This window comes from Rhinolophus ferrumequinum, chromosome 6 (assembly GCF_004115265.2).
Source record: "Rhinolophus ferrumequinum isolate MPI-CBG mRhiFer1 chromosome 6, mRhiFer1_v1.p, whole genome shotgun sequence".
Lineage (NCBI taxonomy): Eukaryota > Metazoa > Chordata > Mammalia > Chiroptera > Rhinolophidae > Rhinolophus > Rhinolophus ferrumequinum.
Genome location: NC_046289.1, coordinates 43595480 through 43617512, shown reverse-complemented (window position 1 = coordinate 43617512; position 22033 = coordinate 43595480). Strand labels below are relative to the sequence as shown.

At 35.9% G+C, this 22033-nt stretch overlaps 1 protein-coding gene across 4 annotated transcripts in view; it reads left to right on the top strand.

The window, feature by feature from the left end:
* Positions 1 to 22033, top strand: part of MAP2K5 (mitogen-activated protein kinase kinase 5) — a 228706-nt gene that overhangs the window by 58163 nt on the left and 148510 nt on the right. For all 4 annotated transcript variants that reach the window (XM_033108520.1, XM_033108523.1, XM_033108521.1 and 1 more), the window contains one exon: positions 16411 to 16450. In XM_033108520.1, coding sequence (XP_032964411.1) covers positions 16411 to 16450 — 40 coding nt within the window. The remainder of the gene's footprint in view (positions 1 to 16410; positions 16451 to 22033) is intronic.

Below are 22033 nucleotides of genomic sequence, written 5' to 3'. Positions count from 1 at the left end.
CTACAGTACAATAAGGGTCTCACTTGGATTTAGGTAATTTTCTCAGTGATAAAATGGGTAGCATATATACTGCCTACATGGTGTTTTGAAAATTGGTTATATACCATTATTTAAGAATTAATTTGACCTATCTAGAGACAACAAGAAGAGGGAAAGGATAATAATTCTCCAAGGTGTTGGTCTCTCGTCCTTTATGTTATCGTACTTATTTTATGAAGTATTTGTTGGGCAGTAGGGTGAGGATGGTCCTTGAAGATGGTAAATGAGATCACATGAACTATTAAGTTCTGTTCTGTCCTTGTGATACGGCTGTACAGGCTAACTAAAACATTACATTTGTGTTTTGGAGTGGGAAATAGATCAACTCATTATAGTTACATGATTTATTTCATGAAAATTAGAAGCTCTGGTGGTCAGTTATATAAAATGGGAAAACACATTAATTGTCTAATTAAATGCTGTTTAGTAAATAGAATATTTCAAATCGTGGGATTCCTGAGGAGAAAACATAATAAAAAGCTTCCTTGATGAAAATATTGGGAACCATGAAGTGCCCGGAAAACTCTCACTTCTTCCACCAGCCGACCTGAAGGTGCCAAACCTAAACCACAGTAGGTCTGACCCCAACTTCTCTATTGACTGTATCAAGAACCCCACACCTTTATATGTTTTCCTTGAAATGCATCTTGTAAATTAAGAGTCGTTTTTACATGGTTTTGATATTGACCCAAGAGTAAGGTGATGGTTTGATTTATTGTAACTTTAAATTTCCAATCAAATGAAGAGCCTTTTCCTTGCAGCCAAGGTCTTATTTTTAACAAGCAAACAAGACACGATCTTAATGCAAAATTAAGTACATGTATATGGCTGGATGGCATTATAGTATCACATGACAAGCAAGGATATTAATATTTTCAGAAAAATCAATGAGTATTTGTCAAATAAAATTAATTATGTATGTTTCCCTCTTCTCTCAGCATTCACTGTTATAGGTTTGTTTCATACAGTAATGTGTATTGTATTGATTAGAATCTAAAGAATGAACCTGAGCTCGTGATTCTCTACACCTTTCCCACATTTGCTTCCTCCCTCCACATTTGTATAACTTCACACATGCTCATATCCATTATGGCAATGATGGATTATTGGCATTCAACCAACATGACAGGATGTCACAGGTCGCTGAGCAGAGATTTTCAGACTCTGTTTCCACCTGAATTAACTATTATTGAAATAGTTTATTGAGATTGAAGTATTGATCATTTTCTGCTAACCTTGGCTTAAGGGAAGGAAGAGGAGGCAGTGGTGCTTTTGAACGACATTAAATTTCATTTTTTAAAATCTCATTTATTTAGCCTATTCCTCTTCCTGTTTTATAGCCTCTATTGTTTTATTGCTTGGAAAAGTGTATCTTGGCTTTATTTTTATGACAGTATAATTATACTTCAGAAATGTACTTGATTACTATGGGTAACAAAATTGTTCTAGTATATTGGTTTGGCCAATATTGCTATACAAACAACTTTTCAGTCAATTGAGTCTGTTAAAAATCAATACATTATGGTAATATTTCAAGTAAGAATTTGCTGAATCTAAGTATTTCAACACCATCTCCTTTCAGGGAAAAATAGTTTGAAGTGGCAACACTTCTTCCTAATATTTTATTTTATTAAGAATGCTTTCTTTATAAATAAATTTAAAGTCCCTAGCAGAAGTGGCGGTGAGCAGATAACATTAGCACACTTCTGTTTTTAAAGGGTGGAAGAGATCCGGTTTCCTCGTGAAATCTATTCTCTGGCTGCATTAGGAGGGTATAACATCCAGATTTGACTTCATCTTGCAGTTTGCCAGTTTCGGATTTAAAAGTGTCTGGTTCTGGATACTGAGTTTATAGAGATGTGGGTAGTTCAGAGACCACCCAGAGGATCACGGAGAGAATAATAATGGGTCTAGAAATTGTGCCTGTCCAGTCCTCCTTCATCCATTTATTGAATAGCCGTGTTCTGAACATGTGCTGTGTGGAGGGCCGTGTGCTGGCTGTCAGGGCCAGCCTGGCTCTCACTGGGCCTGTGTCCCGAGGGAGGAGAAGCTCTGTGCACAGATAAGTGGGGGTCGTGTCCAGGTCACCTGCATGGGCATTGCATAGGGCCCAGCACCGTGCCTTACCTACTGGGACCACTTAGTCAGCATTGCACAGGCAGATGCTTCCCAACCTAAGGGTGGACACAAGTGTTGTCCATTGCTGGGTGGCCCTGGGAGGTGTGAACTCTCCTTCCTTAGGCAGCATGACATGGCTGTTGTTCAGAACCACTGAGAAACGAATCCCCGCTTAGACTTGGACATGACATGACTCTCAAGTCTGAAGTTCCAGATCTAAATTCAGCATCCAGCTATCATAAAAATATTGTCAGGTGTTGCTTGGTTTTGTTCTTTTAAATTTTGTCTTATTGTAGATTTATTTATTCATTGAACAATTATTTGCTGGAGAAGTTCCCTGTGCTGCTGGCCTTACACTAGTGGTGCAAGCAGACAATAAGGAAATGAATACAAAAGTAAGATGCTATCAGACCTCATAAGGGCTGTAAAGAATGTAAAATAGGTGGTCAGCAAGGCTTATCTGAGGAGGTGATGTTTGAGCTGAGACCTGCAGGACAGGAAAGAGCCAGTCACGGGGAAATCTGGGAGAGGAACCTTCCAGGCCGAAGGAACCACTCTTGGCAAAAGCCCTAAGGTGGGTGTGAACATGTCTAGGCCAGCGTGGTTGGAGTGGTGCAAGCTCAGGGGAGAGCAGAGGGATGGGCAGTGCTTGATCAATCCGGATCTTTGAGACCTTGCTAAGCTCATGCAAAGAAGGCCTGGTCAGTATGGTTACCCGTTTTTTAACCAGGGAGAAAATAAAGCTTAGAAGGGTGAAGTCGCATGCCCAAGGTCAAATCAAGACTAGAACTCAAGAACAAACATCAAGTTGTGCACTTAAATACATACCATTTTTATTTGTGAGTTATACCTTCATATAAGAGCTAGGGAGAAAAAAGAAGACTAAAACTCAGGTCTTCTGACTCCTAGATCAGTACTTGGGACCACTTCTCAAGCCAGGGTTTTTCTGTTTGCCGTTCACTCCCTTGAGTTTCCTAATTTTTAACCCAAATTATTTTTGGATGTAAGATATAAATTAATATATAATTCTGAAAGTCAATGATGTGCCATCTCTAGTTGTTAATTTTAGAGACTTTTTAGTAGATGTTTAAATAGCCATTCCTCGGCTGACAGAATTATTGCAACAAAACTTATTTGGTTTAGCCTTTGGGTCTCTTTACTTATCAAAAACCTAGAATTTAATAATTAAATACCTAAATTAATTGTATGGCTGTGCTAGTGGAGGCAGTGCATTTCTTGATTTATAAGGCACATTAATTTTTTTCTTCAGCTGTTTTACAATATCTGATGTGTTAGAAAATTGTAGTCTCTTGGTTGGCATATAGCACAAGCAAATATTTGTATACCATAGCATCTAGGGTATTTACTTAAATTGCTTTTTTGGAAAATAATTCACTGGGAAGTCCAAAAGGCATTTACTGTGTATAACTTTCTGCCACAGTTTTTTTCATTGCTCTGTTGTTGGTTACTTTGATATAAGAGACCATGTTTCCATTAAATTGCTGCCTTACTGGAGTGATATATGTTTAGGTTCTGATTTGTGCACTAACAGTGAATGAGAGGAGCAGATTACTAAATTAGAGGGGAAATAGCAAGAGAGACTTAGGCTGCGGAGATTAATCATAAAGTTTTTTTTAAACATTAATTTGTTTTTTAAGTGTGACTTTGTATTATGTGATCCTCTTGACTTTAGAATTTCCATACTTTTCCTTGTCAGTATTACAAAAGAAAGAAAAAGAATGTACAGTATTACTGCTAAGTACTGGTTTTTGTTTTGTGAATTCAAATAATGAAATGAAAAATGTTCAGACAAAATTAGAACTTGCTTTAGGGCATAATCAATATAGCATTTTAACAAGCTTAGTGTATTTGGAAAATATGTATTGTGTAAAGTTCTCAAACATACTGATTCTATTACAACTGCTAACTGTAGCAGCAAAATGTAACAATATACGTAGTCAATAAACATAAAGCTCTGATTTAAACCATAATTAAGTTTTCAGAAAAGTTATCTAAAAATTATGAATAAAATATATTTGTACAATGTCTCAGCAACAAAATTTATATAGCTAATGAAATTTTATAGTGGTAGAGAAAATGATACATGGGATAAAATTACAGAATGAATTTTTACCATAAACACATGTAGTAAGTTTCTGCACCCCATTTCTTCTCCCTGCTAACTTTTTCTTAAGGTAATTCTTAGTTTTGCAGAGTAGAGCAGCTCGGTCACTGACTGAAAGGGCAAATGAGAAATTTCCCTGCTTCCCTGGAAGTCCGAGTAAAATGTTTCAAGGCCCTGCCTGCCTACATACACCCAAAATGCAGGAGCTGCTCAGAATCAATGGCTGCATTTCCGTTTCCAAACTGGACCACCATTACATGTCCAGGGTTATCCCCCAGCAACATTGGGATGTAGCTGGGAAGAGCAGGTATCACCACTGAAACTCATAGCTTTATTTCTTAGTCTCTTCCCAGTGCCCTTCTAGTGAATAACTACATTTTGATTCTGTGAGGAACTAATGTAAGCAGACTGTGTGTGAGCCTAAGGATTTCTGTTGGCATTTTCTAGCAAATACACTATAGTTGTACTTTCTATTTTTTACATCAGGTGCATGTACCTTACAGGTGACCCGTATGAACAAACAGCTTCTTCCTTCTTCCCTCCTTCCCTGGACCTTGTAATCTTTGAAATAACTGATGAATGTCCAAAATGTGAGTTTCAATCACTTCAGCATATGAGTCTCCAGATATTATATCTTTTTTTTTTTTTTTTTTATTTCCCATGATTCGATGACTGCATTTCTATGTGTATTTAAGTCAACTTGGTAATCTTATTGGTGTTTTTGGCTCCTGGTCCTTATAAAGAAGTTAGTTTTCCTCTTCCCACCCAGTCCCCAATTCTTCCCTCCTTCCATTAATCTTACTTTAACAGTATATGTGACATCTTTAAGCCTTAATCTCTTGAATGGATTGCAGAATAGCACCTTTTCGTGACTAATCTCGAGGCTATAAAACAAAATGTTGCTTAATTTTTGAAGAGAATGTTCTAATACAATTTATATATTTTTGGAAGTCACTAAAGATATCTCAAAAAAAAAAAAAAAACAAAGAAAAACAACAACATTGTGGAATTGAGTTTAGAATCCAAACACTTTGCTTGTGTTGTCCACAGCATAGCTCCTCAAAATAGAGAAGAGGCACAGTGCCCTGTGCAAGGAGGTCACTCAAATTCCTTCTTGTTTCGGGGTTTAAACCTGACTGTTTCCAGATGGTGGAAGGTATGATAATAGTTTGAGTGGTGTTCAGTTTTAATGTTAAAAGAAATAGTCGTTCCTGGTTTGTTTTGACCCTCGTCATGATACGCCCATTTCATGAAGTCTGTTATGCACAAAAGTGCACAAAATGAAGACAAAGTGCCTCTCTTCAGCCTGACAAAAGCTATTCCTTTGCAGAATGGTAGCTGCAGCGAAAGTAAATAAATGAATGGACAGCAATCACAGCCTAGTTGATGAAACTGTTCAATTAAAGCACAGGCATTTACATGGTGTAATTTCCCTAAATTGCCAATGAGCCCCTTTAGACACAACCAGTGTTCAAATTGATTTCAGCATTGATTTTGGCTGAAGCTGATAAATTTCTGCTTGTTAGTTAAAGTAATTTTGCAGAAGACTTTGTACTGCAGTATTGAAGTGTTCATTTAGCTGATGGTTAAAAGAGGAGTTATTTACAGAGGCCTCTACTGTTGTTCTGAGATGGGGCAATTCCCCAATCATCTTTTACTTTTAATTTTTTAGGCTTCAGTATACCAATCAATAGGTGATTGAAACTGATTAAAACTTATCCAACCAGCTGCCTATGGCAGTTTAATTAGAAGCTGGATGATTTTTAAATTAAAGTTGTCTTATTTTCATTGCATAGCCATCTTCCAGAAGAGTAAGGGACTAACAATGCTGAAAACTTAAAGTTTGGCTTTGTTAAAGTCTCTCAAATGTTAACTCAGTAGCTCTTCATACTAAGGCAACTCAAAAATGTATTCAGATGTATGCTTTTATATAGATTAGAAGTAATAATATACTTGTTAGCCAGGGAATTTTTTTTTTCAGGCAAAGGGATACCCTGTAGTATAACGAGATGCATGAAAGAACAATTGTTTGTGATGTATGTCTTATAAGCAAGATGAATTGTTGAGCTTATTTTTTAAATACTGCATTACAGGATGAAACTAGCCATCATGATATCCTGTGCATCTCCCTCCTGAAAACCATCAGCTTTGAATTTATATTTTTATTCTGTTTTGAGGTTCGGATTAAAAACAATTCCCAATAAATGAAAAACATATTTTCATATAAGTACATGTTGACTTTTCAATAGTATTATGGGTACGGTTATAGAAAAGAGTTGGGTTTTTTTTCCCTTTTTTTTCCCCCAGGGAAGCTTCCCCATACTTATTTTCTCTAGTGTTGGACAATTTCTTGAGATTTCAGTGGAAATGGGTTAATATTTCTGTCATAGGGGACATATGACATCTGGTACTACAGGAAAGAAGGGAATAAATGGCTCACTTTTCAGAGGTGCGTTTACTCTTTGACCCACTAGGGTCCTATTTAGTGTTCTACGAAAGGTAATTTAGTAAATTGTACTCCAGTGGCCTGAAAAAGTTAATGCAACTCTGAAAAGTGAGTCATTCCATTGATTTTTCCCTATTGGTTTTTAAAAATCAGCACTGACCACATCCAGAGAACCTTGAAGACAACTGGAGTTAGAGGATTTAGAAGCAGCCAGTTTATGTTCACACAGGTTTATTGGGACAGGCATTGGACTTGGCTTCACAGAACTTGAATCCACTTCCCACTCCAATGCTTATCAGATAAGAATCTGGAAGCAGTTGTTAACCTAACCAAACCTTCCTTTTTGTCTCTGTAAAATGGGGATAATAAGAATATCTACCTTACAAATGTTTGTGCAAATCAAGTAGCTTCTCTCTATAAAAACGTTTTTTACAAACTATGAAGTACAATAGAATAATAATTATTAGTGTTATAGAAGGAAGTTTTCTGAGATAGCCATTTTTGTGTCTGATTTTAGAAAGTGATTTATTATTAGTGACCTCTGAGCAGAGATTACATTGTAATGAAACCATTTCAGGAGGGAAGTTGCCTAGCTATTAATAGTTATTCCTCGAGGTATTCCTATTTGTCCCCACATGTATTGCCTGACTGCACCATTTCTTTCATTCTTATCATTAGGCTTTATTTCTCTTGCCTCTCTGTTTTGCCCATTACATTCTTTCAGAACCTTTGATCAAGAGATCACTATGACGGTAGCTTCCTTGATCTCAAAGGTGTTTAAGCCATATATTAAAAGACATTACTCTAGTTGATATAGAGAGTGTTAGAGGCTTGAACCAGGCTGCATCAACTTATGGAAGAAATACGGAGGCAGTGATGAGCACATTCACTGAGGCAGGTCTAGACATCTTTCTAACCCAGCCAAGTTCTCCGTATCATGTGTTAGGTTGGTTTGTGAGCCCTATTAAGGTCATCATCTTGAAAGAGTTGTTAATATCTGTGACCTAGTAACATGTTTGGTTTGGTACTTAAACAATCTTGAGGTGGGTGCTTATTGCTTAACTACACATTATTTTGCAATCAGTATTCAAGCATCTGTAATGGGTTTTTAGGCAGAAGGAAGGTTGGCAGAGACTGTTATTTGAACTAGTACAGTTTACATAAAAGCTTCTTTTTACAACTGCTGTTTATTTTGGATTTCCTATTTTAACAGCTAGAGCCTGGCTAATGTGTTTATCTATTATGGAAGGCAACAACTGTCAGTGTTGATTTCCCTGAAATTATTTGAATTTTTTCTGTGGATGGCTATTTTAGTATGTGACATATCGGTAAAATCCACCCCTAAAGAAACCTACCAAGAGAATAAATCTCTAAAAAGATCAAGCAATAAAACAAGTTTTTACTGCTTGATCTTTTTTCGAGTTTTTCATTAACAGAACCACAGCTAGTTTACATTTGGTGACTGAAAACATGTATTAAAAGATAACATCTAGAGGGTCTTAAATTAATCTTATAAGATAACAAAAGATTTTTGTTTTGTTTATGTATATACTCACATGCATTGATGCATTTGACTTTTATAAAGGCAAAGAAGGATTCTACCTGTTTGGTGTTGTCTTCAGAATTGTTCAGCCTTCTAATCTTTTGACATAATGTAATACAACCGACTCTCACATTCCTTATTTAAAAAAATTTTTTTTTCAGGTTCCTTATTTTAAATAGACTCAAAATGTATCACTTGAAGCTGGGTATCTATCTCCTAGTGGTACATTTAACCCTTTAATTTCCATCATCTCCATTCTTTTTTGTTTTAATTTTCTTTTGTGCCAAGTGTACAAAACCTTGGAATGGAAAACTTGGAAAAAAACTTCCATTTGTTATTCTAAATTTACATAAAATCGGAGTTACTTTTTCTTTTTTTTTTGGTCAATAAATAAAATGTCATCTAGAGAGCAAGAAAACAGCATCTGTAACTATGGAAACCAATGAACTTACATCATAGTGGCTTTAACAGATACCTTTTTTTGATAAAGAAGTAGATTTAATTAAATCTCAGTATGGCCAACTCTTAACTTTCTATGTTAGCAAGAATTAAAAGCTACATAGACAATTAAAATGGACAACTAATCAAAAATTTTATTTTAGCCAATGGTTTGTCTCTTCCTAACCAAACTTTTTGTCATAACGAATCAGACCTCAGAGAGGTTTCTCTTTCACCTTGTCTCCTTTCCTTTGCCCTGTCTCTGATGGACATCCTCCCGGAAGGGCATTCGGAGAATAGAAAATCAGGGAACCCAAGATAATCCCACAAGCTGTCAATTCTCTGTCTGAAAAACAGAATCAATTTTATAATTTTAGAAAGCCATTACTATGCCTGAAGCAAGCTAATAACACAAATGCATTTGTAACTTTTATTTATTTTTAAATAGTCTTTGGTCACCTTTTTTCTTGCCTCCTACCTATCCTCTAAGAGACCAAGGGAGCAAAAGAAATAAGCATCACATTCTTTCCTGTTTACCTAGAATAAGACCATTGCTCTCTAATTACGGATTATTTCTTATACCAACTCTTAACTATTGCTTTCACCATTTTAGTGACTGAATTATTCTCTTGGGTTTCCCATCCATTTAGAGAATTTTCCAACAATTGATAGAACTCTATGAATAGTTTACAGAGTAATTGTGTCCCTCTTTTCACCAACCTTCTCTGAAATATGTTATGTAAGAAGTAGAACTTAAGTCAGTGACATTTTTTCCACATGATATATGAAAGAATTGCCCTGCCCCCTTCACAGGACAGTGGCAATACTGTCATTTCAATGTTCTTGTTTTGCCATTGTGACTAAAAGTCATCATACATGCAATTACATACATGAGATCCTTGCTCCATGAGGCAAAAAAAAAGGCACGAAAGATGTTTTCCTACTCATTTTGATGACCGTTTTGCTAACAAATTGACATTTTAACAATATCAGTTATGCTGAAGTATGAAATATCGGTTGGATCATTGGTCAGCCCCGCTATTCTTAAATTATATTCCACCTCACAATCACTAGAGAAGCACAAGATACTCCCTATTATAAATTCTTTGTGCTCATAATTTAAAATAACTTGATTAGAATGTATTCAGAAATTAGCATGCAGAATAGCGCCATGGAACTTAGATGTCTACTTTAATTGTATGAGATTGTACAAGCTTTATCAGAAAATATATGATCAGCTCTAGGTTATTTATTTTATGAACAGGAGTCAGCTGGGACGATTCATATTTTCTTGGTTCTCCTAGAATTTGAAATTCTAAGCATAAATAATTTCAGTAAACATTGTAAAATACAGATGCAATTGATTTACGCATGACATAAACTTGTGTGGGAGTCCAGATGTTGGAATGTGAACACAGGTTGTTTCTCCCGTATGTCCTGTGTGAGTGTAGGACTTTTTAACATTTTGTCTTCAAATTTTTCTTTGCCATTCTTTCTCATTTTTAAAGATTCTTAGAGAAATTTAGTTTGTTGTTTGGGCTGGTGTATCTTTTAATAAATTCTCACTAGGATTTAGACGGAGGTGGGCATGCTTCTCGCTTTGTGTGGAGGGTCCTAGACCCATCTTTGGAATGTCAAAGAGCCGATATTAGAATTAATTACATTTGTCCCCAAGTATTACTTTTGAAATCAGTCACATGTTTTTTTGAATACCTACTCTGTGCAAGATGCTGCACTTGCTAGTACGGGAGCTGTAACTGCAACATTCAGGGGTGCAGGGACACCATTCTCTGGGTTCCATTGCTGGCTGACTGTCTGCACCTTCTTATCTCTTGACTGCTTTCTTCTCATCTTTCTGACTTCTGAATTTGGAGTGCCTTGGGGCCAGTCCTCAGAGCCGGTCTCAATTTAATTCCTAAGAGCTTTTGTAATTCCATGGCTTTGCATACCACCTCATGAAGCCCGAATGTGTATCTTCAGCCCTGGCCTCTGTCCTGAACTTCAGGCTCATAGCTAATTGGTTGGAAGTCTTTTAGGCATTTCAAATTTACTCACAACTGAATTCTTGATTTCCTGTGAAACTTGCTCCTTCTATAGTTTTTCCAACGTCAATAAATGAAAACTGTTCTACAAGTTGCGCATGACAGAAACTTTGCAGTCATTCTTAATCCTTTTTCTTTCAGACCATCCACCAAATTTACCCACAAATCTTGTTGGCTCTTCCTCAAAACTATATTAAGAAATGAACCACCTCTCACCACTCTTTTCCTACCACTATTATCTCTTGCTAGGATTATTACAGTAGCCTTCCAACTAGTCTCCTGGTTTCTATCCTTGCTTTCCTACAGTGTGTTTTCTCCACCCAGCAGCCAACATTATCTTTCTAAGATATGTAAGTTCTCTCCTCTGCCACCATGGCTTCTCATATCACTCAGAATAATAGTCACATTCTTCATCATGATCTAAATGATACCACACAATCTATCTTCCCTTTGCCTTCCTGACCTCACCTCCCACTGCTCACCCTCTTGCTTATTCCACTTCCATACACGTCAAACACACACCTCCACTTCAGGGTCTTTGAACTTAACATTTCCTCTCTCTAGAGTCGTCTTCTTCCAGATATCGAAATGGTGTGCTCCCTTACTGCTCACATGTAACCAGATGAGAGAGGCATCCCCTGATTCCCCTACCCCTAATGTATAAAAAAAAAACATGCCTCTAATCTTGGTTACTTTCTGTATCCTTACCTTTATTCTTTTTCATTGTACTTCTGCTGCCTGACATATTATAGTCAGAAAAAGTGACCATATATATTACAGACTTGATTGAGATTCGCTCTGTGCCTTAGTAAGTACATAATAAGTTTTTAAAAACTAAATTTTCTGTACCTGGAAATAAGTGTATTCTCAGTTTGATTGATGAAGAGTTCCAAATGTGATCATGTGACTAACCTGTTAATTGTGATGTTAAGATCTCCTATATCTTACTAATTTTGGTCAGACTTATCTGTTGATTAGTGAAGGACATTCTCCCACTATGACTGTGAGTTTATCAAATTTTCCTTGTAATTCCATCTGTAACATATAGGTTACTTTTTCTGACTACTGTACAATTAGTTTAGAAATCAGTAATAAGTTAACCCTTTCAACCCATTTGGAAATTAAATTAAAATGCACACATCTGAATAACTTAGGGGTCATATAATACATCATAATGGAAATAAAAATATTTATAACTGAATAATAAAGAAATGCCATAAATGAAAACTTCATAGGATGCAGCCACAGTCATATTTAAAGTATAGTTTTTTTGTACATACATTAGAAAAGAATAACTGATATTAATAGGCTTAGAAGCTAACTCAGGAATTTTTTTTTTTTAAATGGAAGGGATTAAACCCAAAGGAAGTGGAAGGGAAGAAATAGTAAATAAAAAAATTAATGAAATTAAAATTCAAGAAATAATTGAAGAAAACCAAAAGTGGACATGAGATAAATATGGTAAGAAATCTAGAATTTGTATCATGGTATAGCCATATCATTTCAGATGGCCGTTTTAATTCTTTGTCTTCAAAGTGGATTTAGCATGAAGTAATGCTACTTGTTTTTCTTAATAAATGATACTCATATATTGCAAACTTTTGCCAGTGTTCATTGTTAAAAGCTCTTGCTATCTTAGTCTCAAAACACCTACTGTGTTTCCGTGAAAATAAGACCTAGCTGGACCATTAGCTCTAATGCATTTTTTGGAGCAAAAATTAACATAAGACCCGGTCTTGTTTTATAATATAAGAGCAGGTCTTATGTAAAATAATATAATGTCTGGTCTTATACTAATTTTTGCTCCAAAAGGCACATTAGAACCGATGGTCCGACTAGGTCTTATTTTCGGGGAAACACGGTAGTTACCCTGGAAACTTACTAGTTCACTAAGATATAATACATGCCAGACCCCATCCTCATTAAATCCTCACAACTCTCTAAGGTAGGGATCGATTTCCCCATTCCAGGCTTGAGACAACTGAGACACAGTGAGGTTACTAACAGTCCAGGTTCACATTGTTAGGAAGTGGCAGAGCTGGGATCAGAAGCCAGGCAGTGACTTCAGAACTTAACAGTCTTCACTCTCTGCCTGCCCCTAAGATAGATGGCAGTGCTTGCTTCCTTGTCTGATTCGGATATGATGGTCCTTAGCCTGATTGAAATAGGTCAGCACCTTTGTAAATTTTGAATTATGAGTTTTTCTGTTTTAGAACATGATGAAGAAAATTGAAACATCGTCACATATTTCTTTTAGGTCCTAAAATATGAACGTTCTGCCACAATTCCAGTCTTGGCTTTGCCATTGACTACCGTATGAACTTGGACAAATTTTTTCACCTGGGTTTACAGTGTGTCCACTGTAAAAGGAAGGGGTTAGACTAGACAATTTTCTATATTCTCTGCTAGGTCAATAAATTATCTGATTCTGTACTCTGCAGGAATTAATTTTGGTATCAACTTTTTTGTCTGGTCATCTAGAACCTTGTATTCCAAATGAAAACAGAAAGTAAGAAAGTATGGATCGTAAGTGTTCTCTTTTGCTGGGCTCTTTATTTTCAATACTCAATATATTTTTGCCAGGTTACTAGCTTTTGCCATCCTGAAGTATGTATGTTGTGTGCTTAGTTTTAAGGGCTGGGAATAATCCCTGATGGTCTGTGTTGGTCCCAAAGAAAATGGGACTCTCAGGACTAAGCACTAAAAATATATAAATGCTTCCTTCGTGCACTCATTGGAACAGGTAATTACTGTGGCAACACCAAACTAATTTGAAGTGTTAGCTGTTAATTAAAACAATGCAGAGGTGTACAGTTGTCTTTGGTGTAACGAGAGCCTCCATTCAAACTTCATTAATCACTTTACAGTTAATGTGTTGAGGAAGGTCAAGACAATTGAGATGCAGTATCCGTTGAAAGTAAACAAATTCCTTTTCCCTGGATAGAATGCCATTTGCAAAGTTAACGGGCTTACTCCACTCATACCTGGCATTGCCTTTGTCATCCACTTCTCCTTGATGATTAAATGTTAAATTGGTACTGTCATTGCACTGTAAACCAAACCACACAGCATCTTTATTTGCTCGAAATTGAACCCAAACTTCCATGGATGAATTAGCATGCGTCATAATTAAATCATCAAGCCTCCTCTTTTAATTCACTTGGAAATAGGAGACCTTTCTTTTGGAACAGAGATCAGCTTTCTTGACAAGCTAATTAACTTGCCAAACTGTCCAATATGGTATACATATTAGACTATCTGCTAATTTCCTTATCGCTGCTGTTGGTCTCAAAAGTCCAGGTGTTGCTTGTTGTCCAAAGTAGCACACTGTTCTTCTTACAACTTTGGAATCCTTGTGTATGCAGTCAACTATTTATCTTCACATTTTAGTCTTTGGTTAGTGATTCTAATATACAGTATTTTTTAAAGTTGTGATTGGAAGAACTTGTGGTCTACAAGAGGAAAAATAATAAGATAATTACAAAATTTTACATATTATGTTACCTGTATTTACATAGAATAAAGTTATTAAATTCCTTCAAATCGCATTTTAGATTAGCTTAGTCTAACAACTCTATCAGGCATCAAGGAAAATACAGTGTAAGTCTTTATATGTCACTGTATTACATGAGTGCAGATATATCGTGAATCAAATTGTGACCTGAAATGTAGTTCACGTTGTAAAAGCCTGATATTAACATAGATAGTACAGTAAGTGGTAATTTGTTTTAAAACCAGTATAATATAGGGGTTCTACTTATAAAATGTATATCACTTTATACAAAGTATAAAATATTTTTAAATAATTTAAGTTTTGTAAACTTAATAGTATTTCTATATACTAGGGAGGTTGACATTTAGAGAAAGTCTTCAGACACTTTTACAGATTAAAGAACTCTGCTAAAGTGAACAATTGCCAATTTTGTAATCTTGCCTTTCTTTTAAATGAGATATACCTGAATTTCTCTATAATTAATTGATAACATAAAGGCTAAGTTTACCTTCCATAGTTGACTCAATTTTTTGTTCACTCAAGTAGAAAAAGCAGAATGAATTTCTTATCTGTATGTACATTTACATATGTTTTTTCCTAGTCTTACCTGAATTTATAACATTTTATATGTGAAAAGTTATAAATCCTTATAAGTTGTTAATAGTTAAATTATAAGTCTGTCACTTTAAAAACACTTGTCAGTGATTGCACAACTCTGTAAATTTACTAAAAATCATTGAACACTTAAAACAAGTGAATTTTTTCATACATAATTATCTCAATAAAGCTGTTTAAAAAATTTGAGCAATCACACAAATATTTCTTCCAGAACAACAGAAAATGATTTTTTCATTTTGATAATAGTGAAATGCATGTTCTTTTTAAAGAAATGAGCAATTTTTTGTACTTGTGTGGTGATGGATGTTAACTAGACTTACTGGAGTGATCATTTTGCAATATATACAAACGTCAAATCATTATGTTGTATACCTAAAATTAGTGTTACATGTCAATGATATCTCAAAAAATAATAATAAAGTAAATGAACATTTTTTACCACTAGGTCAGCTAAATTAGGAGCCTGGTAAATATTGCAACTTGGCAGATGAGGACAGGGAATTCCTGAGAAGCTAAATTCCATTTCCTCACATCTTCCCTACCCCACTCACGTCTTAACACTAGCCAGGTGAGAGGAATAACATCCGATCTTGGCTAATGTGCAAAATCCTCTATAGAACAAGATTTTAGTTCTTCCAAACTGATTTGTTTCTTTGTACTTTTATGGACTTGCAGTAACAGTGCTTGTTCATGTTGCATGGTTCATTTTGAAATTTTTTATATAAGGCAAAATTGTTTCTGAATAATGGTCAGAATGTGCAGTCCTTGCAGTATATACATGAAAGTCCACATTTCATTCAAATACAAAAGGTCTTGATGAGATAATGGTATTTTATTTCTGCAAACCTTATTCTTACTCTTTTTCATAAATGAATGTATTCATCTTGACTTAAGTTGTAGTTATTCACCAGCTGATCACACGAACTTATCTCTCTTCTGAGGCTTTTTTAATACTGAAAGATACCAGCTTTAGGAAAAGATAAACCACATACTATGACTTCCTATGACTTCTTACGTCAATTTATATCTTACGCCATAGCTAATTCCAGGTGTTTTCAGATTATTTTGATGAAATGTAGGGATATAGTTGACCTGTGTGTATAATTGAAATAAACAAAAGGAAAACCACCCATTTTATATGGCTCTATATAATGCTTGACAGAGAGCTATGGAAAACCACTACACATACTGACAGTATGTTGTAAGGGTTCTGGAGCAAAAGACCTGGCTTGGAGGTCTAGTTCTGCCACTTACTGGCTTTGTGCCATTAGACAGACTACTTAACTTCTCTATGCTTCAAAGTTCTCATCTATAAAAGGGGGATAATAATGCCAGCCTTATCTCCGAGGGTTATTTTTAAGGTAAATGAATCATTTTGTAAGCCATTAAGCTCAACAGAAATGTGAATTACTCATTTTATTAGTGTTTTTTGAAAGTAACATATATCCCATTGCTGCAGATGTGTTCAGATTTACATTCATGTCCTTAACCATTATGTAGGTTGTTTAGTGATCCCAAGTGATTTTGTTACTTTTCTTCTTCCCATAGAGCATATCATGTCCCAAGTGGGAAAATATTAGCTGTAAAGGTAAGTGCTGGATAAATTTCATGAAATTCTTGATGCTCTCCACTTTTTCTTCCCCCTGTTAGCTTAAGTCACAGGTATTGTCAAAAAGGAAATGAAATGGCTTAAGGTTTTGCTGGTTGGTGGTAGATGCTGTGGCACTGTTGTGACATTCAGGCCTCTGAAGGTATTTTACAGATGCCTTCTAATGATCAGGTACCTATAAGCTCCTAGTGTTGTGATTCTTCACATCTTTGTTACCTCCACTTCTTTCTGTGTCCCCTGCTAAGTGGCATCACGATCTTCCTGGTCTTGCAGCTCAAAACCTTAGTAGTTACTCCTTTTTTTCCCTTTATCTCTGACATCCTGTAAGTTACCATTTCCTGTCAGAAATTTTTCCTGAAATGTGTCCATTTGTCACTTTCTATTCTCATTCTCATTGCCTTGGCCTCATCAGGTTCACATACCTCCTACCTGGACTTTTTACAATTTCATCACTACACCTTTAATCTTTTTCTTCTCCCGTATCCCTTTACTCTGTTCCCAGAGTTGAGAAGTTGAATCACAGATCTGACCATGTCCCTGTCTTGGCATTTCCTCTCTTTCCGATCCCCAAAGCCTAAGATGTGTGCCTCGCTCTGCCCCTCTACGGCATCCTGCAATACCCCAGCACCACACGCACCAGTCGTCAAGCTGTGCATACCTCATGGGTGTTCTGCGCAGATAGACGCTCCTCACTTGTTGCCATCTTGTTCGTAATCCACACCTCATCCATCCCATACTCCAAGTTCCCAGTCCTGCTATGACACTTTTAGTTTAATCTCTGGCATTGGTTGTTGGTACTTGAGCTTCTCAATATTTTATCTTAGATTTCCCCAATGGGCTCTCTTGAATTGTACCTCTTGACTGCACCTTCGGCTACCTCAAGTCTAACCACACCAAACCCCACTTCCAACCCTGGGTTCTTAGCTAACAAACTGGTCAGGCCTGCTTCCTTCCTCACCCTCACCTCAAATTGATCAGGCTTTCTATAGATCTACCTGTACAGCTACATCCTCTGCTTCACCTGTCTGTTACTTTACATCATGCCCGGTATCTGCAGTCTCTGGGCCCTTAATAATGAAAGCTTTTATTTTTTGAGTGACTACTATATGCCTGGTAATATACTAGATGCCTTATAACTATTATTTTTAATCCTTAAAACTTCAAAGTAAGCTTATATATTTTAGATTTGAGGAAACTGAGACTCAGAAAGATGAATTTTCCAAGGTCACACAGTTGGAAGAGTCAGGGCCAGGATTTTTAACAAAATCCATCTGACTCCAAAGTACATGTCCTCTGCCTTGCTATACAGCCTTTAAACAAGTTATTACCATTGCTCCTGCTTCGGATTTCCATCTCTTCTTTCGGTTCATCTCCAAAATCTTAGCTATCCCCCGTGAGAATTCAGTCTCTTTCCCTAATACTTGCACAGTATATATTTCTACATCTTTTATCTTAATTTAAGAAACTAAGAATCTGAACAATTAAATTGTAGTTGGTGAATACCTTTTAGTAAGGTTAAGCCAGAGCTAAGAGTCAAGTCTTCTGACTGCTGTGTAGTCCAGAGTTCTTCTTCCAGACCATACCTAGTGCAGCACCTAGAATGTGTTATGTGACATCATGAAGTCCAGTTTTAATAAAAAGCTTTTGGTGAGGAGATAAAACAGACCTCCCCCTTGGGGTGTTTTCTTTGATGTTCCAACTAAACTAGGTTGACATAATTGTAGACCCAAAAGAGACTTTAGAGATGATCTGTGAAGCCCAGCGTGTTACAGAGGAAGAACCTGAGGTCCGGAGAGTTCCCGGCATGCTGTAGAGCCAATCTCCATCTCAGTCTCCCCGGCTTCCACGAGTACAGCTTTGTTGTACCACCTTGGCATTGGGTTGTCTTTTCTACACCTCCTCATCTCCTTTTCCACTCAGAGGACCCCTCCACCAACTCAAGCATCATTTCCCTTTCTCTCGAGTTATTTGTCCTTTAATGTGAAAACTCTTAGATCGTTGCCAGTGATATACGCATATTTAAAAACGGTCAACTTTAGGTCATTCGCTCCAAGAGAGGGGAACACCTCTATAAATCATCCAAAAAACTTATATTTGGCCTTACAAGTACATTATTAATTGTTCATAATTTTATACATTTTGAATTATGTTTAACCTAGGCTGATATTATAATCTTTGTGCATGATTATTTAGTTGGGTATGGCAAGGGGCTAACATTTCTGGAAAGGATTAAAAGCAATTTTAAAGAAAACACATTTAAAAAGAGCTGTTGAAATAGAGACTTTCAATAAATGAAAATAGTGGGGGTTTACGAATGTGCTTTTCATTAGACCTGACCATAAAACTCAGCTTTAGAGCAAGGACTGTATTGTGTTCACTTTTCGTCCCTAAATTGTATAAAATAACATACTAGATGCTCAAACTGGGTTGAATGAATGAATGATTTAAAAGTAAATATGATTATTATGTTTAAACCTTTTGTCTAGCCCTAAGTTTCTTGACAGCGAAGGCAAAAACCATGTAGCTTATATATTAATCATAATCTAAAAAATAAAGATGTATCATTTCTTCAGAACAGGCAGTTTTTCATTAAGTGTTAGAAGTGTTATTTAATTTCTAAATATGTGGGGATTTTGCCAATATCTTTCTGTTACTGATTTCTGATTTAAATCAGTTGTGGTCTGAGAACATACTTTGTATAATAAGAATTATTTTAAATTTATTTAGATTTGTTTTATGACCTAGAATACAAATTAATCTTGGTATTTCCTCTGTATATGAAAAGAATGTATAGTCTGTTGTATAGGATATTGTATAAATGTCAATTGGATCAAGTTGGCTGAAAGTGTTGTTCAAAATTTCTGTATCTTTACTGGTTTTTATCTACTTATTTATCAGTCATTGAAACGGGTGTTGAAATCTCCAGCCGTAATTGTAGATTTGTCTATTTTTTCCTTGCAGTTCTATAATTGTTTTTAACTTAATATTTCTTGAATAGCTGTCAGGTACATTTAGGTTTGTTATGTCCTCTTAATGAATTGGCCCCTTTATCATTACAAGGTGACCTTCTTTATCCATGGTATCATTCTTTGCTCTGAAATCTACACTTCTGATATTAATATAGTTACCTCAGCTTTCACTAGTGTCAGTATGATATGCCTTTTCTTTTAACCTGCTGTGTCTTTATATTTGAGGTAGGTTTCTTGTAGGCAGCATATAGTTGGATCTTCTATTTTAATCCAGTCTGATAATCTCTGCTTTTTATTTGGGGTAGGTATTTAGATCATTTACATTTCATGTTATTATTGATCATCTTGCTTTTTGTTTTCTGTTTGTTCCATCTGTATGTCCGTTTTCTGGCAGTTGTTTTAGAATTTATAGTGTGTATCTTTAACTTATTATAGTCTACCTTCAAGTAATATTGCATGAGAACTTTACAATAGTATAGTTTACATAGCATACTTTCATTTCCCTCATACTGACCTTTGTTGTTATTATCATACGTTTTACTTACTCATGTTATAAACCCCAAAATAGCTTTACTTTATCTGACTGAATCCTGTGCTGCTTTTAAGTTAAACTCTTTGCCTTATCTGCACACAGGTACTTGCTCACTTCACCACTTTGATTCACATATTTCTCTCGAATTAGAATGCCTTCACCCGTGTCTCCACCTATCAAAATCCTTAACACCCTTCAAGGGTCAGCTCCAAAGCCACTGTCCTCTCTTGAACTTACTTGGATAAATCCTGTCACATATGGTATATCTGTCGCTCATTCATTTTCTTCTTTGAATCTCTCCAGAATTCTCCGTTTGTGAGTCTTAGGGGTGTTATCACATCCTGCCTTGTAGTTTGCTATTAGTATACATGTACATTTCTCCTGTTATATTGAAATCTCGTTGTCAGTGGGGAACAGATCTTCCTTATCTTGTTTTACTCATTGATTCATGCAGAACCTTGCGTGGAGGACCTAGTACAGAGCATCGTTATATGACTAGATGTTCAACACATAATTTTTGAAATGACTGACTGAATAAATAAATGTTGTTCTTTCATTTGTTTTTCAGTTTACTCATTCTTCTTTTGAGGTAACATCTTGAAAGCAGGTTCAGTTCATATACAAAATATCCCATGGTGTTCTTTGTATGGACCATTGCTCTCAGACAGAGTATTTCTTAGTTTTTTTTGTCGTTGTTTTTTTATATTAAAGGGTGAAATGAAAGGTTAAGAGTTAGAAGCACATTTGATCTTTTCCTGACCCTCTCCTGACTTTTGTGTGACTTCAAGCATGTCACTTGAACCTCTCAGTGACCTCAGCTGTGAAACGGGGCTGCGTGGTGTGACAGAGGGATTGCAAGGAGCAGCAAGTCACAGTCCTTATCTAAACAGAGTCACCTGCGGGGCTCTGGTGCCTGCACAGAAACAGGAGGGAGACTTAACTTCCCAAGTCAAAGGGTCAGTTGGACCCACACTTTGAATGTGTGTGGGAACAATTAGATGAGTCCTGGAAAATCGGTTACTTTTCTATTCCTACTGAAAATATTTTTAATTTTTATACTTTTAAATGTTTTTATTTTTTTAGATAAAATGAAAGGTATTCTAATATTTCCCTTTTTAGACTTCAAAGGTGGGAAAATAACAAGCACTTCAGATATTTTTAAAAGCAAGTTGAATTTTAGGAAGAATAGAAGTACCTGGAATTTTTATCTTATACTAATGAATTTAGAAAAATTTCTGCCTCAAAGAAAGCATTTTGAAAATGCCACTAATCATATTTTAAAGATAACTATTTGATAATGACGGTATAACTCATGAAATGTGCTTCTAACTAGCTTTTTGGTGGGGAGCGATGTAGGTAAGCAAGACAATTGCAAACAAGTAGAGCAGAAAACAAATAAAAATCCTGTTAGCCGTCTTGCAAACAGAACCTTTTTATACCATTAAGGTATTCTATAAAACCTCTCAAAGAGTACAGCTGAATAGATTTCCCAGTATTGTTTATTTTCTAATTGGGAAAAACCTGTCTGCCAGGAAATTTCTTAGCATTGTATGCAGCCTGTGCTGATTATCATTCTCGGACTGTTTTGGGTTCTGCTGCCTTTAAACTAGCATTTAAATGGACCATTTGATTAATCATTTGTATACTGACTGTAATCCTCCCAAATTTCCTTTCTGAGTTGTACATACTGTAAAAGACAATTATGTTGCCATAGATTAAATAAGCGAATTAAAACAGAATAGCAGCTTAATTTGACCTGTGATTTTGCTCTCCTTCCCTTTAGTGGAGCGTGTGCCACTCCAGCAAATAAATGAAGTCATCCATGGCAGGTTGTGATGAATTGCCGTATTTATACTGTATATTTTAATAGCCTCACACTAATTTAAATTGAGCACAGAGTAAATTATAATTCAGTCACTTGACTGCTTATATTTAACTTGACAACTCATCCTTATTTGTCCTGGAGGTGTAGCGGAGAGCAACAGAAATGCACTCAGGTATTTCAGTTTCTCACTTAACCCTTTCTCTATGAAATGCGTCATGTTCAGATTCCCTCAGGTT